Consider the following 12,716-nt stretch of genomic DNA (forward strand, 5'->3'; position numbering starts at 1 on the left):
AATTTGTTCTCAAATCCAACCATGTTATTCCTATAGGACCTTAAATACAAGTCTGAAAGGAGTTCATTCAGTTGGCCACAAGGGTTTTATTTATTTTTATTTAATGTGATGTGTAAAAACAATTTATTTGCATTTTATATGCTGGAAGAAATGCTGGTCGTGAAGCAGATACTTCTATACAACCAGAGGAGTCGCCCCCTGGTGGTCAGGAGAGAGAATGCAGCTTCAACACATGAAGCATAGACTTCTATACAACCAGAGGAGTCGCCCCCTGGTGGTCAGGAGAGAGAATGCAGCTTTAACACATGAAGCATAGACTTCTATACAACCAGAGGAGTCGCCCCCTGGTGGTCAGGAGAGAGAATGCAGCTTTAACACATGAAGCATAGACTTCTATACAACCAGAGGAGTCGCCCCCTGGTGGTCAGGAGAGAGAATGCAGCTTTACCACATGAAGCAGAGACTTCTCTACAGTCGCCCCCTGGTGGCAGCATTTCTTTATCTTCCTCGTAACCGTGGTGACGGCGGACATGGCCCTCGGTCCCCGGTCTGTATTAGCGGCTCCCTGGCCTTGATGGCCGTGGGTCCGATGCCGCCTGTCGCCGTGAGAACTCTCTGGCGCCCCCTTCGTCCTCCTCCCTCGTCTGCAGGTCTGATTGAAGTCAACGGAGCGTCTCATTAAAGGTTCTCTTCAGAGGGAACCGTGTGCTGCTCTGTTCACATTCTCCAGGCCCTCGAACGCACCGCGCCGAAGGCGGCGTCGTCACGGACACGAGGACGGCGATCCAGAAACGTGTCTGAGCGCCGAAAAGACGGTCCTTTAGTTTTCAAAGCTCTTCACAAGTCTACATTTGAGACTTGATGCAGAACGGAAACCAAAAGCACCAGGAAGAGGACGCGGTGCGCCTCTCCACCTGAACCTGCACCATGCCGGCAAGTGGAGGAGGAAGAAACTCATCTGACCCTTTTTTTAATGTTGTAATTGAATGCAATGCCGGTTTTGTCCACTAGGAGCAACGGCGAGGCTCGTTTACGTGTTTCAACGAGACGCCAGGACGCTCGTTGAAACGGGGTTTGAACCCGTGACCTCAATGCGTTGACTTCCACCAATAATGATCCCATGAAACGCTCTGAACAACACCTGAAGGGGGCGCCGCTCGGCCTCCAGGAGAGAGAGGGAGATGTGTGTGTGTGTGTTCATACCTGTGTAGGGAGGGAGAGAGGGAGGGAGATGTGTGTTGTGTGTTGCAGAGCGATGGAGGACGGGAAGCCGGTGTGGGCGCCACACCCGGCCGACGCCTTCCAGCTGGGAACCATCGTGGACATCGGAGCCGACAGCCTGAGCATCGAGCCCCTCAAACAGAAGGGCAAGGTGAGCGACCTCTGACCTCTGAGGTCACACGACTCGTGTGAGGTCACTCGAGTCTGGAGATTACAAGTGTATATATGTGTGTGTGTATATATATATATATTTATGTATATCAGAATCAGAAACCGTTTTATTGCCAGGAATGTTGACACAAACGAGGAATTTATGTATCTACACATATATATATATGTGTATATATATACATATATGTGTATATATACATATATATATATGTGTATATATAAATATGTATATATACATATATATACACATATATATATATGTGTATATATTAGGGCTGTCAGCGTTAACGCGTTAATCTATGCGATTAATTTGGCCGCGTTAACACACTAAAATATTTTAACGCAATTAACGCAACTTTGTTTACTTCCGGTGTTCGTTGAAGTTTTTACACTGTTTCCGTTTTTAAAACAATTATTTCTCCGCTAAAATAAGGAGCAGAAATCAGTTTAACTCGTGGATGAATCAGTCGGGTTTCCTCCTGCTCTCCTTCCTCCCGTCTCCCCCTCCGATACACAGAGGAACGACGTGTCGGGTGACGCGGCGCGGAAAGAACGCGACACACGAAACCTTCACCGTGATTGGTCAATCCGTTTGTCTGTCAACATTTTGGGGAAAAATAACCAATGAACACTCAGTAAATCACAAAGGACCTCCCACCTCACAGGTAAGGCTCATTAGCAGCCTGTCAGTCAGAGAACCAGAGAACACGGCGCGAGGACAATGAGCCTCATTACAGAGCTGAGATTGTTCTGGAATGTTTGATGTAGAACACGTGGGGGTGTGTCACATGCAAACACCTTTAACCCTTGTGTTGCCTTCGGGTCAAATGATGAACTTGATGGCAATTATCATTTTTTCATTCGCAAGCTAATCTCAAAGTATTGACCTACTTTTGCTCTCAGTTGTCTTTATTAACACTTTCTTTAAGTACAATATATAAAATAAGATACGAATAAACTTTATTTAGCCAGAGGGAAATAGTTGTGCAGCAGTTGCAATGCAAATTGTTAAGCGTGTAAATAAAGGAGTGCAAATATATCATCTATTTAGTGCTCTGAATGACCCGTCTCTCTCCTTAGGAGCCCGTGAAGCGTATTCTGGCCCTGACGGAGACTTGTCTGGTGGAGCGAGACCCGGCTTCGTACAACATCGTCACCATCAAACCCTTTGGAGAGGTGAGCACCGAGAAACTACAGCGGCACCGAGTCATCGTCACCTCAAAGCTGAAATGTTTACACCCACAACCACGTAGTTCTGTCTCGTGGTGCTCCTGTGAAGATAGCTGTCAATTGTCTTGTTTCATCGAGTATGAACTTCATCACTGCAAGTTAGCAGCTGGACGGAAACACCCGAGTCTGTGTGCTTTTCCCTTTTTTTCCTCACTCTCATCCTCTCGCATCGTCTCCCCTCAGGTTTTTGCTCTCATCTGTGACGTGGACAACCCTCAGGTGTTTACGGTTGAATTCATTCCAGGTCAGATCAGAAAGTTTTCCTCCACAGAAAGGTACACATCCACCCATCTTTGTGTTTACACTACAGGCCCTGTGGCTTTATTAAACGAGCTCATTTGCCTTTTTTCCCCTCGTAATAACCACATTTTTACGACATGAGTAATTTGCTTGTGTGCACGAGTCTGCCGCACTCTCCGGTGACTGCGCTTCTGTATTGCTTTGAGCTGAGTCTGTCGCTCTGTGCGTCTGTAGGGACTCTTTGTTAGCCAGCCTACTCGATGGAGTCCGCGCATCAGGCAACAAAATGGCGCCCACGCAGCGAGGGCAAAGGTGGGGCCTGCTGAGCATGCCCGTGGACGAGGAGGTGGAGAGTTTGCATCTCAAGTTCCTGACACCTTGTCTCATGAGATTAATAATAATAATCATTTATTTTATATAGCGCTTCTCAAGGCACCCGAAGTCGCTTTACAGAGTCCAGTAGTCATACACACAGTCATACCGGTGGTGGTGAGCTACATCAGTAGCCACAGCTGCCCTGGGGCAGACTGACGGAAGCGTGGCTGCCAATCAGCGCCTACGGCCCCTCCCCCAATCAGCGCCTACGGCCCCTCCCCCACCACCAACATTCATTCACATCCATACGAACCGGGGTGAGGCTGCGGTGCATGTCTTTATGATGGTGGGGGAAACCGGAGTACCCGGAGTAAACCCACGCAGACACGAGGAGAACATGCAAACTGCACACAGAAAGGACCTGGAACGACCGGGACGACCGGGATTCGAACCCAGAGCCTTCTTGCTGTGAGGCGACAGTGCTAACCACTGAGCCACCGTGCTGCCCACAACTTGAATGGCCACCATAAGGTCAAAGCTTCAAATGTCTTTGGTTAGTGTTCTCTCGTTTAATGGTTCCCTTCCTCGTCCCTTTGCTTAAGATGGAAACTTTGCAGATGCAGTGTTCAGATTCAACGCCAACATCTCCTACAGTGGAGTGCTGCATGCAGTCACCCAAGATGTGAGTGTGCTCAATCCATGTGTTTTTATGTCAGTCGGCCAGAGCAGAAGTCATGCGAATTTCCCCGTCTTTACCTCTCTCTCTCTCTCTCTTCTCTTCAGGGTCTTTTCTCCGAGAACAAAGAGAAGCTCATCAACAACGCCATCCTGGCTCTCTTATCCCAGGAGGCCGAGCTGCCGACTCTTAACACGGAGCTGGAGAGACATTTCCAGGCCATTCGACGCCTGGTGGCCTCCAAGGCCGGCTTCCAGGCCTTTACCCAGCTGCCCAAGTAAGAATTCAACCGTCATGCCCCTGTGTCCTCCTGCTTTTATTTCTTTGAAGTGTACTTTCTGTTGAGCTGCTGGTAACAGGTATGCTCTGTCATTCCAAGGTCTGGTCAAGGGTCTGGAGTCACAGATGCAACGTAAATATGAATCCATACATCTCAGTCTGCCCTTTTGCCTGTCTCTGTTTCTTATCCCGCTTTACTCTTTTCCAAAGTCTCTCTTTGCCGTCTATCGACCAGCCTTCTCCTCTTTTATCTCGGTTCTGCTTTCATCTCAGGCGTTTTAGACAGGCACTTCAGAAGGGAGGTTATGTCACTTCACCGTGTTCAGTCAAGCCGTCTGCCTCGATTCCTCTCGACCTTTCCTCCATCTTTTCCCCCCTCTCTGCTTTGCCCATTTGTATCCTTTTATATTCCTCCACATCACAAGATTTGAGAACCCCATCGTCTTTGCAGGTCACTGAGATGTATGAGAGGAACTGTATTAACTGTTTATTATTTGTTCCTGCGAAGCTAATGAGAATTGGTTTTCCTGGATGATTCATTGCCAGAGTAGCTTGGTGTTCCCCTCAGACCACTATACAAGACACGGACCACTATAAAGACATAAATGGTTTATTTTTGCTTTCAGGGAAACTTATTTGATATGGTAACTTAGTAGTTCAGTGCAGGAGAGGATGTGACACCCTTTTGAGCAAAAGAAGCAACAAGCCGCTTTTGAAGCAATTTCATTCTTTGTGTGGCCAACCGCAGACCTATTTTAAATAACACATTATTTGTATTGTTTACATTATGTTGCTTATAACCCTCTACGTTTTTACGGCATGGTCATTTCAGTGGCGTTGATAATTCTGTGAATGTTTGTGTGTTCTAGGTTCAGGGAAAAGTTGGGAGTAAAGACCGTGAAAGCTTTAAAACGGAACAACAGTGTGACGCATGCTGCTGTAGACATGCTCTGTGCACTTATGTGTGTAAGTATGTCCCCCAAACATCTGGGCGTCAGCCAACTGCAAACAAATGCATCAATCAGATGAAACTCCGGTGTCTTTTATCTTGCCGTTTCTTTGCAGCCGATGCACGATGACTACGACCTGAGGCAGGAGCAGCTGAACAAGGCCTCGCTGCTGTCTTCAAAGAAGTTCCTGGAAAACCTGCTCGACAAATTCATCACCAACGTGGTACGTTTGTTTTTTATTGTCAGCAAACTGGGCGTAGAAGTTTATGTTTGGAAAGAGACGTGGGTTTCCTAAATCTAGGCGCTCATTCCCTCTTTTCTTCTTTTTCTTTACAGGACCATGGAACAGGAGCTCTGGTCATCAGCGCCTTACTGGACTTCTTAACCTTTGCCCTCTGCGCCCCCTACAGTGGAACCACAGAGGGCCAGCAGTTTGACATGCTGCTGGAGATGGTCGCCTCTGATGGACGCACCTTGTTTAAACTCTTCCAGGTAGTTGAGCCATGTGAATAGAACGCGCCTCCCTAATTATGATGGGAATATGATGTGGATTCAGGAGATGCTCGTGTGTTGGCTTATGCTGTCCTTGTGCACATTCTCACTCATGTTTAAATTGCGAAGACAGATGTTTTCCACTCCAGGCATGTCTGAACATGGCCGTGTTAAAAAGATCTCCTTCTTTTACACGGGGGGGGGTGGGTTGTTGAGGTTGGTGGCACCATCTAAATGATTAATAAGACCGTGCTGCCTGCTCTTCCACAAACTGAATCAATGCCTCTTAACCCACTTGTCCTGGAAACCTCCCGGCTTCTTTTTCTTTTTCTACACTTGTCAAAATGGCTGATCAACGACATATTTTGATTGGCTTGCTTACACTGAACGTTTCCGAATGATCTTTTATTTTTACAGCACATGCTTCATTTATATTTGTTGTTGGCGGCGAGTGATCTTGGAGAATATAAATATCAAGCAGATTTGTCGGATAATAAATGAAGGATTTTGTTGATGGTTTTGTGTGTTTTATGATGTACTTTAGTGACCGTTGACCCTTTTTGTTTCGATTTATGTTTGATCCGAGTAACAATAATCTATCTGTGTTGTACCCCCACCCACCCACCCTCACCCTGTCCTGTGTGGTTTCTCTGCTGTCAAACAATGCAGCAGGACAGAAATAACCTGGTAAGTAGGACTGACCAATGGGATCCATGCTGTTTTCTTTCCATCTTCTTTCTCTTGACAAAAAAACCAAACATTCTTTCGTCTTCATGTGACACATTGGGTGTGTTTTTTATAATTCAGCCAGGCGATGAACTATTATTATCTACGAGCGATTGCCACATGCGTCTCCAACTCGATGCAGGAAGAGAAGAAGTCAATAATGCATTATACGGTAATAGATTTGATCTCGTCTCTTCTCGTCCTGCTGTCAACAGAGGAGGAACGTTCAGAGTTCCCGTTATGTTGTGTAATCCGTAAATAATAAGCACTTTCTGTTTGAAACTTGAGTATAATTAACATAAATTAAGGATTATTTGCCAAGGCTCCTGTTTCGCCTCTGGAGCTCTTTTCCATCATTTTCAAATTTAATTTAGAAAAGTATTTGTTTACCTTGGAAATCACTTCATATGCTAAGGCTCCAGTGTCAACATCCTCTAGAGAGGCCACAGATTCATGAGCACTATGATCATAACTCTGTCTCGCCCAGCAAGAATTACAGAACACATCCAACTCTCGGATCCCACTTTGGTTTTGTGTTTCATGACCTTGTTTTCTACGTTGGTTTAATAATAATAATGATGACAATGTTTTTTGTCCCTAATATCTGTCCGATGTCTTTCTCCATCCTCAAAAAACATTTGTTATCGTTTTTTCTCCTTACTGGTGCCATTCATTTCTGGTGTCCTTGTCCGTGAAGTAATGCTCACGTTGTTGCCATTTTCAACTTCACTACTCTCTTCATGCCATAAGCTGTGAATGAACAACAATATAATGCTGTTGATAATAATGACTGACCTGAAGCGACTCCTCAAAGTCTTTCATTTTTCTTTTGATTTCAGAACCCAAACCAAAAGCCCGTGATCTTAAGGAAGAGACGCCAGAGAATAAAGATTGAAGTCAACTGGGAGGGTTAGGGTCCGTGTCCCTTCAGCGGCTCCAGGCCCCGTGTCCCTTCTCCGGCTCCAGGCCCCGAGTCCCTTCTCCGGCTCCAGGCCCCGAGTCCCTTCTCCGGCTCCAGGCCCCGAGTCCCTTCAGCGGCTCCAGGCCCCGAGTCCCTTCAGCGGCTCCTGGCACCGTGTCCCTTCTCCGGCTCCAGGCCCCGAGTCCCTTCGCCGGCTCCAGGCGCCGGCTCCCCGTGTCCCTTCGCCGGCTCCAGGCGCCGGCTCCAGGCCCCGTGTCCCTTCGCCGGCTCCAGGCCCCGTGTCCCTTCTCCGGCTCCAGGCCCCGTGTCCCTTCTCCGGCTCCAGGGCCCGTGTCCCTTCTCCGGCTCCAGGCCCCGTGTCCCTTCGCCGGCTCCCCGTGTCCCTTCGCCGGCTCCCCGTGTCCCTTCGCCGGCTCCAGGCCCCGTGTCCCTTCGCCGGCTCCAGGCCCCGTGTCCCTTCGCCGGCTCCAGGCCCCGTGTCCCTTCTCCGGCTCCAGGCCCCGTGTCCCTTCGCCGGCTCCAGGCACCGTGTCCCTTCTCCGGCTCCAGGGCCCGTGTCCCTTCGCCGGCTCCCCGTGTCCCTTCGCCGGCTCCCCGTGTCCCTTCGCCGGCTCCCCGTGTCCCTTCGCCGGCTCCAGGCACCGTGTCCCTTCGCCGGCTCCAGGCACCGTGTCCCTTCGCCGGCTCCAGGCCCCGTGTCCCTTCGCCGGCTCCAGGCACCGTGTCCCTTCTCCGGCTCCTGGCACCGTGTCCCTTCGCCGGCTCCAGGCACCGTGTCCCTTCTCCGGCTCCAGGCACCGTGTCCCTTCGCCGGCTCCAGGCACCGTGTCCCTTCGCCGGCTCCAGGCACCGTGTCCCTTCGCCGGCTCCAGGCCCCGTGTCCCTTCAGCGGCTCCAGGCACCGTGTCCCTTCGCCGGCTCCAGGCCCCGAGTCCCTTTGCCGGCTCCAGGCCCCGAGTCCCTTTGCCGGCTCCAGGCCCCGAGTCCCTTTGCCGGCTCCAGGCCCCGAGTCCCTTCGCCGGCTCCAGGCACCGTGTCCCTTCTCCGGCTCCAGGCACCGTGTCCCTTCTCCGGCTCCAGGCACCGTGTCCCTTTGCCGGCTCCAGGCCCCGAGTCCCTTCGCCGGCTCCAGGCCCCGAGTCCCTTTGCCGGCTCCAGGCCCCGTGTCCCTTCTCCGGCTCCAGGCCCCGAGTCCCTTCGCCGGCTCCAGGCACCGTGTCCCTTCTCCGGCTCCAGGCCCGTGTCCCTTCTCGGGCTCCAGGCCCCGTGTCCCTTCTCGGGCTTCAGCTCCTCCTTACCCATCGCCACCCTAGTCCCCCAGAGCCTGCATTTTGGACTTCATCTTTGCTAACTCTATTTCTCTTCCCTCCATCCTCCTGCCAAAGATAATGCTATTCTTTTTTTTTTGTCTTAGAGAGATGTCCTCAAGGAGCTTATTCTCGTCCTTCATCTGTTGGAGCTCCGTCTTCAACAGTCGAACTTCAATCTGGTTTTCGTCCTGAACCCCTCTGAGCTTAACCACCTGGATCTGTTTGTTGTTGTTCAGGGCCTTGATTTCCTCCCTCGCCACTGTGAGCTCCATCTCCTGGATCATTTCTGTCTCATTCAGGACCAGGTTGTCCAACTCCGCCACTGTGAGCTCAATCTCTAGGGTCAGGTTTTTCTCCATAAAGACCTGCTTTTCCTCCTCTGCCACTGTGAGCGCCATCTCTAGGGTCTGGATGCTCCCCGTAAGGACCTTGTTTTTCTCCTTTAGCAGTTCAAGCTCCAGCTCCTCTTTCCCCAGTTTGAGTCCCATCCACAGTTTTGGGTTCCGGTTGTTTTTTATCAGGGTCTGGTTTTCCTCCTTCAACTGTCGGAGTTCCTCCAGCAACACGTCCTGCGTGTTCAGTTCATAGATTGTCACATAGCTCGGCTCCAGGTCCATCGGGTCAGAGTTTCCCATCTCTGATCCTGTAGTAAATAGAGGGTCATTGTTATCCAACTCACTATTAAATATCAAGTTTCGGACAAACCTCAACACACTTCGTCCAGACAGATTAAAAATGTTCGGCACAAATTGATCTCCAAGAAATATTGCTGGTTCTGGTCTTGTGTTTGGTTCCATAGGGAGCGTTGACATTATCCGACTGTAGAGATGAATCTGTAGAGATGAATCTGTAGAGATGAAACTGTAGAGATGAAACTATGAGATGAATCTGAATGCTGGACTGAATGGTGGACTCTCTCCCAGCAGGGGTTTATATACTGTACATGTTTTCTGTGGCTTTGAAGCTGTGTTCAAAGCCACGGATCAATGATGACATCATAATGCCATCCATCATTGAGCACACTCTACTTTGGGCCCCGTTGATTTCGCCATACTTTAGCGGAAAAAATGATTTAAAGTGTGCGTTAACAAAACTCTGGACTGTATTTTGCCCGCTGGACGTTCGGATAGCTCACGCCGTTTTCACGCCATCGCCGTTAAAAGTTTCAGAAAGCTTCTTTTCAGCATTTACAATGGAATTGTGTGTGTGTAGCACGGAATGTTCAAGCTAGAGTGGAGAGCTGGACAAATATTCTGTCATTCTCCAAACAAACTTCCTTTCAGTCCCAATTCTGCTCTGGCGCATCCGTCTAGAATAGCGTGGGGAATCTTGTGCGGTCGAGCGTGTGTCTGAATCCAACAGACTTACACATTTGCTCCTGTGAGCCTGAGGCGGCGTGAACGCAGCCAACTGCTCCATTGGACTCCATGTTAAATCAGACCACGTTTTCTTAAAAGCGTGGTACCACTTTCCAAACTGCGTAAAGCTCATGGCCTAAACCCCACGGGGGCGGTCACATCCCAACGTTCGGAAGAGTCTCACCTCTCTACCGATGTCAACGTCTTGTCTGTGGGACACACGCTTCTGTATCAAGGGGCTGCTGACTGACTGGCCTCGTGCTGCGTGCATAGACAGTGAGAGGAAACAGTGATTTTTCAACAAAAGCAGCAGTCAGTCAGCAGCCCCTTGATACAGAAGTGTGTGTCCCAAAGACAAGACGTTGACATCGGTAGAAATTGAGACTCTTCCGAGCGTTGGGATGCTTGACCGTCGTCTCGTGGGTTTAAGTCTGAGCTTTCTGACGTTTGGAAAAGTGGTACCCGTCGCGACTTTCTTTGCAAGAAAGCGGTGGTCTGATTTACAACATGGAGTCAATGGGCAGTTGTGGATCACGTCGCTCTCAGGCTCACAGGAGCAAATGTGTAGAGATGTTGGATTCCACGGGCCTGCACGTCTCGACCCGGCACAAGATTCCCCACGTTTACGTCCTAGGCGGGATGGCTCAGGCGGTGGACTGAAGGGAAGTTTGTTTGGGAGAATGACAGAATGTTGTCCAGCTCTCCCTCTAAGCAGTGCGTGCCACACATACCCATTGTCGTGCTGAAAAGAAACTCTGAAACTTTAGCGGCGATGGCGTGAAAAGCAGCGTGTGAGCTTCCGAGCGTCCAGCGGGCAGAAATACAGTCAGGTTTGTTCATTACACACTTCCGTCATTTTTCCGTTAAAGTATGGTAGTCATGAGGCCCCAAAGTAAGTGTGCTCAATGATGGATGGCATTATGATGTCATCATTGATCCGTGGCGAACACAGCTTCAAAGCCACAGAAAACATGTACGATATAAGCCTGCTGGGAGGTCCACCATTCGGTCAGCATTCAGATTCATCTCTGGTTCATCTCTACAGATTCATCTCTACAGTCCGGATAATGTCAACGCTCCCTATGGAACCAAACACAAGGCCAGAACAACAATATTTGCCAGAGATCAATTTGTGCGAACATTTTTAATGTCTGGGCGAAGTGTGTTGAGGTTTGTCCGAAACTTGATATTTAATAGTGAGTTGAATAACAATGACCTCTGTTACTGGGATCCAGAGATGAAACTCGACCCGGTGGACCTGGAGCGAGCATGTGACAATCTGAACTGAACACGCAGGACGTGTTGCTGGAGAACTCGACAGTTGAGGAGAAAACCAGACCTGATAAAAACAACCCGGAACCCAAAACTGTGGATGGGACTCAAACTGAGAAAAGAGGGCTGGGCTTGAACTGCTAAAGGAAAACAAAAGGTCCTTACGGGGAGCATCCAGACCCTAGAGATGGCGCTCACAGTGGCAGAGGAGGAAAAGCAGGTCCTTACGGGGAGAAACCAGATACGCCAGAGGTTGAGAGAGACAATAAGGACCCAGGAGATGGAGCTCACAGTGGCGAAGGAGGAAAAGCAGGTCTTTACGGAGAAAAACCAGACCTAGAATGGAGCTCACAGTGGTGAGGAGGAAAAGCAGGTCTTTATATGGAGAAAAACAGACCTAGAATGGAGCTCCTGGCAGTGACGAAGGAGGAAAAGCAGGTCTTTATGGAGAAAAAACAGACCCTAGAGATGGAGCTCACAGTGACGAAGGAGGAAAAGCAGGTCTTCTGGAGAAAAAGCCAGACCTAGAGATGGAGCTCACATGGTGGCCGAGAAGGAGGAAAAGCAGGTCTTCTGGGAGAAAAACCCAGACTGAGAGATGGAGCTCACAGTGGCGAAGGAGGAAGCAGGTCTTCTGAGAGAAAACCAGACCCTTGAGATGGAGCTTCTAAAAGGCGAATATGAGGAGCCACCAGGCCCTGAATGAGACTAAATATATCATCAAGCCGGTAAGACAAGTGTTTAAGCATCAGAACCTGGTCCTGAAAGAGACACTAAGGACCCAGGAGATGGAGCTCTGATGGCGAAGGAGGAAAACCTGGTCCTAGAAAAGAGACAAACCCGGAACCCGAACTGGAGATGAAATCCAACTGGTGAAAGGGCCAAAAGAGGACCCAGGAGCTGGAGCTCAACACTAAGGGAAACAACCAGGTCTTTCTGGAGAAACTGGACCCTAGAGATAGAGCTCAAAAGGCGAATGAGACACCAGGTCCTGAAAGAGACTAAAATGGATCCACAATCCAGGCGCCAAGTGTTTAAGCAAGAGAGCCTGGTCCTGAAAGAGACAGAGGACCCAGGAGATGGAGCTCACGTTGGTGAAGGAGAGCCTGGTCTAGAAAGATGAAAGGACCCAGGAGATGGAGCTCACGGTGGTGAGGAGAAAGCCTGGTCCTGAAAGAGACAGAAAGGACCAGGAGATGGAGCTCACAGTGGCGGGGGAGAAATCAAGGCCTGAACCAACAACAAACAGATCCAGGTGGTTAATCAGAGGTTCAGGGCGAAAACCAGATTGAAGTTGGACTGTTGAGAGCGGAGCTCAACAGATGAAGGGCGAGAATAAGCTCCTTGAGGACATCTCTCTAAGACAAAAAAAAGAATGAAGAATCTTTGGCAGGAGGATGGAGGAAGAGAAATGAGGTTAGCAAAGATGAAGTCCAAAATGCAGGCTGGGGACTGGGGGTGGCGATGGTGAGGAGGGCTGAAGCCAGGACACGGTGCCTGGAGGCAGCCAGCTGGGCTGCCGGGCGGGCTGCGAACCTGGGCTGTGAGACACTC

General features: G+C 49.7%; 1 protein-coding gene across 3 annotated transcripts; it reads left to right on the forward strand.

Annotated features, from left to right (window-relative positions):
• The first annotated feature begins 152 nt into the window (after positions 1–152).
• LOC130196163 (dnaJ homolog subfamily C member 13-like) lies at positions 153–7,229 on the forward strand. 3 transcript variants are annotated; one of them, XM_056418050.1, is made up of 11 exons: positions 153–1,183; positions 1,216–1,372; positions 2,473–2,568; positions 2,806–2,866; positions 3,780–3,859; positions 3,961–4,130; positions 4,233–4,265; positions 5,002–5,098; positions 5,198–5,305; positions 5,419–5,574; positions 6,244–7,196. In XM_056418050.1, coding segments are annotated over exons 1-11 (1,275 nt in total). In that variant the 5' UTR covers positions 153–1,181; the 3' UTR covers positions 6,559–7,196. The 3 variants fall into 3 exon arrangements, with proteins under 3 accessions (XP_056274025.1, XP_056274024.1, XP_056274026.1); XM_056418051.1 differs by lacking the exons at positions 153–1,183; positions 1,216–1,372 and adding an exon at positions 1,836–2,057 and having other exon boundaries at positions 6,244–6,261; positions 7,140–7,229; XM_056418049.1 differs by lacking the exons at positions 153–1,183; positions 1,216–1,372 and adding an exon at positions 1,628–2,057 and having other exon boundaries at positions 6,244–7,222.
• Positions 7,230–12,716: the final 5,487 nt, after the last annotated feature.

Source organism: Pseudoliparis swirei, chromosome 7, assembly GCF_029220125.1.
Source record: "Pseudoliparis swirei isolate HS2019 ecotype Mariana Trench chromosome 7, NWPU_hadal_v1, whole genome shotgun sequence".
NCBI lineage: Eukaryota > Metazoa > Chordata > Actinopteri > Perciformes > Liparidae > Pseudoliparis > Pseudoliparis swirei.